Source organism: Corylus avellana, chromosome 3 (assembly GCF_965113065.1).
Source record: "Corylus avellana chromosome 3, dhCorAvel1.hap1.2, whole genome shotgun sequence".
Classification (NCBI taxonomy): domain Eukaryota; kingdom Viridiplantae; phylum Streptophyta; class Magnoliopsida; order Fagales; family Betulaceae; genus Corylus; species Corylus avellana.
The window spans coordinates 15551596-15559772 of record NC_142492.1 but is presented as its reverse complement, the minus strand read 5'-3'; the positions used below and the strand labels follow the sequence as shown (position 1 = coordinate 15559772).

Sequence of the window (8177 nt, the reverse complement as noted above, 5' to 3'; positions counted from 1 at the left end):
TTCCCCTAGAATGTAGGCCCCTTCTGCTTTAAAGATGCACTTTAACAGGGGTAAGGTTTTCCCTCGCTTGTAAAGCTCCCCTCGAACAAGCGTGTAACTTGCCACCTTCATTCAGAACTTCCTGGCTTCCTTGCGATCTTCTGGGAGGGTTCCCTCTTCCAAGAATCGGACAATACCTTCCACCCAATCTGGGCTCGCTTCTACCTATGCAACTTCTCTTGTGGGCACAATTGATGACTCTAGGACCAAACGAACTTGCTCACGCCAGGAGTCCAACTCCGTTTCTGATGATGAGGCTAAGTGGGCTAAATTGTCTGTACATTCATTCTAGGCTCGTGGAACTCTCTTAATTGCGAACTGCTCGAACTTCGCGACGAGTTCTCTAACCTTTGCGAGGTATTTCTGCATTCTTTCTTCTTTGGCTTTGTACTCGCCCTAAACATGTCCTATTATCACACTGGAATCACTCATCACTTCTACACATCGTGCTCCCAGCTCTATCGCTATGGCCTGTCTGGCTAGTATGGCCTCATACTCTACTTCGTTGTTGGCAATCTTGAAGCCCATTCTGATAGCATATCTGCACTCTGGTCCTCCTGGGGGTGTGATGACAACACCTGCTCCGTTGTTCCATTTATTTGTAGAGCCATCCACATAAACGATCCACGGTTCCGTAGGCCAACTCTTTTCCTCTTCTGGGATTCCTATGAACTCTGCTACAAAATCTGCTAGTGCCTATCCCTTTAATGCGGGTCTTAGGAAATACTCCAGGTCGAACTCCCCTAGTTCTATCACCTATTTGACTAGGCAACCTAAAGTACTTGGCATGCGCAAGATTTGCTTGAGCGGGTAGTCCGTTAAAATCTTAATAGTGTGGGCTTGGAAGTAAGGTCGCAGCCCCTTGGCGGCCACCACCAGTGCAAATGTTAGCTGTTCTGGTCGCGAGTATCTGGTTTCTACTCCTTTGAGGGCTCTGGTAGAGTAGTACATGGGTCGCTGCACCCCTACTTCCTCTCTTACCAATGCGAAACTGACCGCAAATGGTGAAATTGCTAGGTAAAGATAGAGTGGTTCTTCCTCCTAAAGTCTGTTGAGAAGTGGTGGGATTGACAAATACGCCTTCAGTTGCCAAAAGGCCTCATCACACTCTTCCCCCTAAATAAAAGCCTTTCGTAAAATTTTGAAGAAAGGCAAGCACTTGTCAGTCGCTCTTGATACGAACTTGTTGAGAGCTGAGACACAACCCATGAGTTGTTGGAGCTGCTTGGTGTTGGTTAGGGGTTGCATATCCAATATTGCCTAGATTTTCTTTGGGTTGCTTCAATCCCTCTCTGGGACACTATAAATCCCAAGAACTTTCTAACAGAGACCCCAAAGGCACACTTAGCTGGGTTCAGCTTCATACGATAATTCCTTAGAGCCTGAAAGGTTTCCTCGAGGTCTTTCTCATGGCAGGTCGCCTGCTTGCTCTTTACTAACATGTCGACTACATACACCTCCACATTTCTTCCCACTTGGTCCCTAAACATGTGGTTCATTAGCTTCTGGTATGTTGCTCTGACGTTCTTGAGTCCAAACGGCATCACTCGGAAGCAATACAGCTTGCGGTCCATAATGAACGCCGTCTTCTCCTCATCCAAATTATCCATCTGAATTTGGTTATACCCTGAGAAGGCATCCAAGAAACTGAGCAACTCGTGGCCCGTGGTTGAGTCAACGAGCAAGTCTATTCAGGGGCAATGGGAAGCTGTCCTTGGGGCAGGCATTGTTTAGGTCTATGAAAACCATGCACGTCCTCCATCTTCTGTCGTTTTTCCTGACCATGACGACGTTGGACACCTAGGGGGAATCTGACATCTCTAATTAACTCTGCCTGCTTTAATTTCTCAACTTCTACCGCTATGGCCTTACTGCGCTCTACCGAGATGAACCTCAGTTTTTGCTTTATCAGGGTGGCGACAGGATCTACATTCAACCTGTGGGTGATTACAACAGGATCAACACTTGGCATGTCTTGGTGAGTCTAGGTGAACACATCTGCATTCTCTTGCAAGAATCACGCAAGGCTAGCCCTTGCTTCACTGGTCAACTGTGATCCCATCTTCACAATCTTATCTGAGTCATCGATCGGTACTTCTATCAGATCTTCTGCGGGTTCACATTAGCATAGCTTGTGCTCATCGTGCGCCTCTATGGCAACCACAAGTGCTTCATTTATGCAAGGTTCTTTCAACGTGGTGTTGTAGCAGAATCGCGCCACTTCCTGACTACCTCTGACTACTCCTATTCCTGAATCGGTAGGGAACTTCATGGCTAAATGGAATGTCGACGCAATTGCCCTCAACGCATTCAACGTCGGCCTGTCGATGATGGCGTTGTATGCGGATGGCTTGTTGACAACGATAAAGTCGGCCATGACCGTTGCCTGGGTCGGTTTAGGTCCTACCTTGAGTGGGAGTGATATTGCCCCGATGGGGCGAACCCTCTCTCCACTGAACCCTACTAGCAGGGCTCTCATTGGTGACATTCTTCCTTTGTCTAAAGCCATCTTCTCAAAAGAACTCATGTAGAGATTGTCCACGGAGCTTCCAATGTCCACAAGGACTTTATGAACATTGTAATTGGAGATGAGTTGGGTTACCACCAGGGCGTCATCATGTGGGGACACGACTCCCTGGAGATCATCGTCAGTGAAGATGATCGGTTGATTTTCCCTTCTCTGCGCTTTGGAGGGCCTCACCACAAAGTAGACCTCTTCTAAAGAGAAACTTCTAGCGTAGTTCTTTCGAGCCAAACTAGATTCTCCACCTCCCGCGAACCTCCCAGCAATCGTGTTTATATTGCCAACTACTCGGTTGTGGACAACGATGCGGTTGTCTGGCCCCTGTCTTCGCATAGCTCCCTGGCAACCATGGTTGCCTTGGACTGCGAGGGGCTGTTCTTCCTCTGAGTCCTCTACATAGCCGAGGTTCTCTTGTCGCTGGAGTCCTCCTCATGCATTCCTTCACGGGCTGCGGACTATGTCCTATTCTCTCGCCGAACGTTCGCCTTCCTGACCTTCTTCAAATCTCCAGCTCCTATTATCGAGGCCACTAGCCCATGGCCGGGGCCTCCTATCCTCCTGAATGCGAGGCCCACCTGCATATGGGGCGCCCGTCTCTGGTCCGCCATAAACCTGGTGAGCTTGCCATTCTTGTTGAGCCTTTCTATTTCTATATTTAGCGAGATGAAATCTTTTGTGTCATCGCCATGATCTCGATGGTATTCACAATATCTGTTTAGGTTTTGCTTGTTGGCGGGGACCCGCATGGGCTGAGGTTGCCTAGCTTCTGGGATCACCATGACCTCGTATAGCACCTCAACTAGGCTAACGTTTAATGGGGTAAGATTGGGTTCTCGTGGGACAACCTACTTCCACTTCTCGCCCCTCTTCCCGAATAATCCTTTGTTTAGTGACAGGCTATCTTTGGGGGGTCCCTTTTAGGGATACCTGCCGTGGTCCTTCCCGTCGCTGTCAGGGCCCGTTTGGTTTCTTCTCCATTGATTTACTCGGCCACCTTCTCCATGAACTCCTGGAGGCTCGCCGGGGGTTTATACGCTACTTCCATGACCAAAGGGGTCTGAGGATGGATCCCATTTGAGAGGGACATGAGTATTAAGTGTTCTGAAAGCACTCCATGTAGTCTTTCAGAGATTCTAAATCTTTCTACTGCATCATCATCATTAAGTAGGCGATAGGCATCTTCCGCTTGTGTGTGGACATGAATTGGGTTAAGAAAAGCTTGGCGAGACTTGTGAAATCATCTATGGAGTTCGAGGGGAGGTTGGCGAACTACTAAAGCACGGATCTGGCCTAGGTTAGAGGGAAAGCCCTGCAGGCGATCTCATCTGGTATCCCTCGGAGGGCGACATGAGTCCAGAATGACTCAAGATGTTCCATATGATCAATGGTTCCATTGTAAGGAGTAATGGTTGGGACCTTAAACTTGGCTGGCAGCGGATGACTCAGCATTCACTGTGTGAAGGGCAGGTTTGTACTTTCCAGCACGTCTTCTATCGCAGTTTCCTTTCCCTTCATCTGGCGAGCCATAGCCCTACATTCATCTTTTAGCTCACTATACATGGTTCGCCAATCTTCCTGACACGCTGGGGGCTTGGGTTGCCTGTTGTGGGCTTGGGCCCCCTATCCAGATTCCACCTTTGCCACCCATAGGCTCCTTCTGCAACTTCTTTCTTTGGCGGGTTGTGCACTTCATAGTTCTCATGCTCATACATCATCCCATCGCCGTACTTGGGGGCGTACTGCATGCCATGGCCAGCCGGCTTGTAGGGCTCCATACACTCCGAATACCCCCCAGCATACTGGTTGTAAGCGCTCTCGTTTTGGTACTGGCCACTGTCGTAGAACAGGCCTTCTAGTTCACTGTAGGGGTGGTACAGACCATAGTCCAGGTGACCACAACTATTCTGGTACTGAAGGTCACCCTAAATCCCATAAGTGCCCAAAGAACCGTAGCTGCCCTGATCTCCAAAGGTGAAACTGCCATAATACTCTCCCCTAGGGGTTGAATCGTAGCTGCCACGCTCGCTCTGCCTGTTGTATTGATAAGTGCTAAAATATTCATATTTTCAGCCCTTAACTTGCATGTTTTAATCCTTTGGTTTTAGTTAATTAGGCCATTTTAATTCCTTTTTATGTTTTTCATACGTTTACAGGCTTTTGGAAGAAAATGAAGTAAATCTAGATGATTTGGGCTCAAAGAGAGAAGATGGAGTAAATTGGAGCTCCTTGACATTGCGATCAATCACAGGGTACTTGCGATCGAGCGCAGTACCCGAGAGGATTAAACACAAATAAGCCCAGGAGCGATCGAGCACAGGACAGAAGAAGGATCAATCGCAGACCTGCGATCGAGCGCACACGGGTTGCGATCGATGGCACCCGTGCGCAGGAGACACATAAAGTGGCGGCCAGAATTTTCCTCTTTCCATATAAGGTTTTTCCAACTCCCAATTGTAATAGGTCTCAAAACCCTACGAAATCCCTAGGTTTACTACTTTGTCAAGGACTTCTAAAACCTATAAATAGACCTTTAAGCCTCTAGAATAAATAGACTTGGTAAGGAGAAGAAGAGGAGCTCTTGAAGTTCAAGGCTTGGGTTTATTCTTTTCTTTTCTTTTCTTTTATTTCATGAAGATGTTTAACATCAATTTTATGAGTAGCTAATTTAATTAGTAGGGCTAGATTGAAGCCCTAGTTATGTTTAGTTAATATTTCAATATTGGCGCCCTTGTGATGATCTTGTTGTGCTATTTAACTTGATTAATGCCTACTTGCATGAATTCCTCATATGTGTGTGCCTGATCAACATATACATGTGGTATGGACTAGTTAGTTAAATCAATTTGGATGGCTAAGTCCTGGGTTTAACATAAGTAACAAAAGAATCCACACTGTGATTCTTGGGTTAATCAACATGGGGAACCGGGAGTATATGCCATGCCCTAGGCCTCATGTGTTTGTCGATTTCCATAGAGTTTATGCTTTTTTAAGGAACAACTTAGTATACATCATGCTAAATCCCTTAGAAAAGAAAAGAGTTAGAGTATATGCCATCCCTAACTCGTTGCTTAGGGAAATCTATAGCCTTAGGAGTATACGCCATGCCCATAGGTTGACAAACATTAGATATGCATAACATGATGAAAGCATTGGCATATTGTTGTATTAGCTAAATATAACTAGTGGTGGATATCAAAGCCCTACCTTTTATTATCATCACTTAATCAATCAATCTTTGTTTTACTTAAGGAATTTATTTTTAAACATAAATTCAGCAATCCTCGTGGGAATGATCCTGTACTTGCACCATATACTTCTATGTTGACCTTGTGCAGTTGCAGGTAAAACGTACAATTATTTACCTATTAATTTAGGTAGATATTTTTCACATCAAGTACGCTTCAGGTATGGCCCCATCATACTCGACGCGTTCTTCATCTTCCTAACCCTACTCTCTGTTACCTCGCTGCCCTAGAGGAGGCTCTCAGGTGCTGGCTCGTCGTGATAGCTCTTCGTTCTGCCATGTGAGGTCACGGACTTGCCCTCGTTCTAGCTCCAACTGAGAATTGAGGTAGGTCACTTGGGGGTTGCCGACTTCGGAGACTCTGGCGTCATCATCACGCCTGGTTCTAATGGGAGGTCTGAGAAGACTGGAAGTCATGTTTGTGGGTGTTACCAGTATGAAAGAGTTGGTGGTTTCGGGTTGCGTCGATGGTGGTCGAACGTCCACCGACGTGGGCTCCGGTAACCGACATATTTCTTTTAGTGGAAAAGAGCTACAGTGCTTTTCTTGTCTTTCCCACAGACGGTGCCAAACTGTTAACATAATTTTCGGTCACCCTGGAGAACTTGGACTGTTTTAAGGTGATGGGGAATGTCGGGGTCCCATTTGCAATTGGAGAAATATTTTTAGAGTAGAATGGTAGAAGAAGTGAGGAAGATGATCAAAGCCAAGGCTTAGCTTTACAATGAATTCCTCTCTTTTATTCAGGATGCACACTTTACATATATATATGTGCATATATCTGACCACTGCATGCTTTACATACGTGTGCACAGTATAGTATCCTACAAGGGATGGTCGAAATCTTCTATTTGGTGGTGTTGGGACATGCGCTTGTCAGGTCAGACATCTTCCTCGTACGAACGTCCTTGCGCTAGTATGGGGATAGTCTGGCCATGCTGTGGGCCTCTCGAGACACATCCGCTAGGCGAGGGGGCTTAAGGCGACCCACTTCGGGAGAGCCCTCTTCTCGCTTCTAGCGAGCTATTTTTCTCTCCAACAACCAGCATGTTTTGGGATGGCACACTTGAAGCAGAGGAAGGGGCTAGTCTTGGAGCAAAACTTCGGGCAGTAGTGTTGCAGCTAATGGTAATTCTGGGCAAACCAAATGTTTTCAATTTCTTCCCATTGCTTGCGGGATTTGACATACAAGGGGTGGAGAGGGATATGAAGAAGATATCTATTTGGATTGAGAGGATCTTCGATCTTGTAATAGATCGTCAGAAAAGATTAAAAGTAAAGAGTTAACAAAAATTGTACCATACATATGAAGTAAAATATTCAAAACGATATCATAAACACAAAGTGCACCCCATCTTAAAGAGTTAATAAAAATTTTACCATACATATGAAATAAAATATAAACAACTGGTTTGCTTAGCATTTGGCATCAAATATGTACCCAACCTAACAGGTCAAGTACACGTACGTCACTTAACGATTACCTGCAAATGATGAAACAAGAAAAAAAAAATATTAAATTACAAACCTATATCTAACTATTTTGGAATTGCAAACCAATATATAACTAGATTATATTACAAGTAAGTGACACATATATGAAGATCTACACATACTTAGTGATGATCCATGATGATCGCCTTCTACATCAGCTGGATACTCATCTTCATTTATTAATGAATTCTCACCTACATATAATTCGTTGCAAATGTATATTACGCAATCATATATATGTTCTTAAGTCAACTACAATGTCGAAGTAACATTTTTAATTATGAAAATATAAATATAACTAATATATGGTAATTAAGTTAATTAGCTGGTCGACTAGCAACTGATGATCTCGCTCTCACAACACCGGGACACTCAGTGTCATGTGGAGTACACATGTTTATGTTGCTCGATCCTTGGCTCGCCAACAAAGTTTCCATCAATTTACAAACGTCGACATAGGCAGATGTTAACGCAGCAATTTGTTCGTTTTGTTTGGAAATCTTTTGGTCTTGTTCATTTATACACTCAAGTACTGCAAGGACTTGTGTAGCTGAGGCCGATGATCTATTTGCATGTGTGCTGCCTTTGACTAGTAGATGCCCAGGTCTCATTCCTCGTACACGGCCAGTGTATTCTGCCTTCCCCATGACCTTGGCATAAGCGTCGTCATGTGCCCAATTTACTAGTATCTGGGTCATGCTCAAGCTTGCTGTAGTGTCTTATGAACTCAAGGCCATCATCTTCTCCTATATATAGAATATGGAAAAGTGTTACACACCAACTAATCGACTCATAAAGACTTACCATATTACAGTGTTTTTGGAAAAATCAACACATGCATACACAAATTAAATCTACAAGTTAAACACATACAAC

At 44.9% G+C, this 8177-nt stretch overlaps 2 protein-coding genes across 2 annotated transcripts; both read right to left on the bottom strand.

Annotated features, from left to right (window-relative positions):
- Window positions 1-435: 435 nt before the first annotated feature.
- On the bottom strand, window positions 436-2011 carry LOC148586846 (uncharacterized). The gene is made up of 4 exons (XM_088514363.1): window positions 1786-2011; window positions 1300-1666; window positions 822-1030; window positions 436-725 (listed from the first exon to the last, which is right to left on the bottom strand). The coding sequence occupies exons 1-4, from the start codon at window positions 2009-2011 to the stop codon at window positions 436-438; spliced, it is 1092 nt and encodes a 363-aa protein (XP_088370489.1).
- Window positions 2012-2161: 150 nt separating this feature from the next.
- Window positions 2162-2896, bottom strand: LOC132174265 (uncharacterized). The gene has a single exon (XM_059585950.2). It carries the CDS (start codon window positions 2894-2896, stop codon window positions 2162-2164), a length of 735 nt encoding a protein of 244 aa, XP_059441933.2.
- Window positions 2897-8177: the final 5281 nt, after the last annotated feature.

Coding starts and splice junctions, on each gene's coding strand:
- LOC148586846 (XM_088514363.1), bottom strand. CDS start 2,011: ATGCCAAGTGTTGATCCTGTTGTAATCACCCACAGGTTGAATGTAGAT. Junction 1,667..1,785: donor GAAGATGGAGGACGTGCATG/GTTTTCATAGAC, acceptor ATGCCTTCTCAG/GGTATAACCAAATTCAGATG. Junction 726..821: donor GCAAATCTTGCGCATGCCAA/GTACTTTAGGTT, acceptor AGGCACTAGCAG/ATTTTGTAGCAGAGTTCATA.
- LOC132174265 (XM_059585950.2), bottom strand. CDS start 2,896: ATGCGAAGACAGGGGCCAGACAACCGCATCGTTGTCCACAACCGAGTA.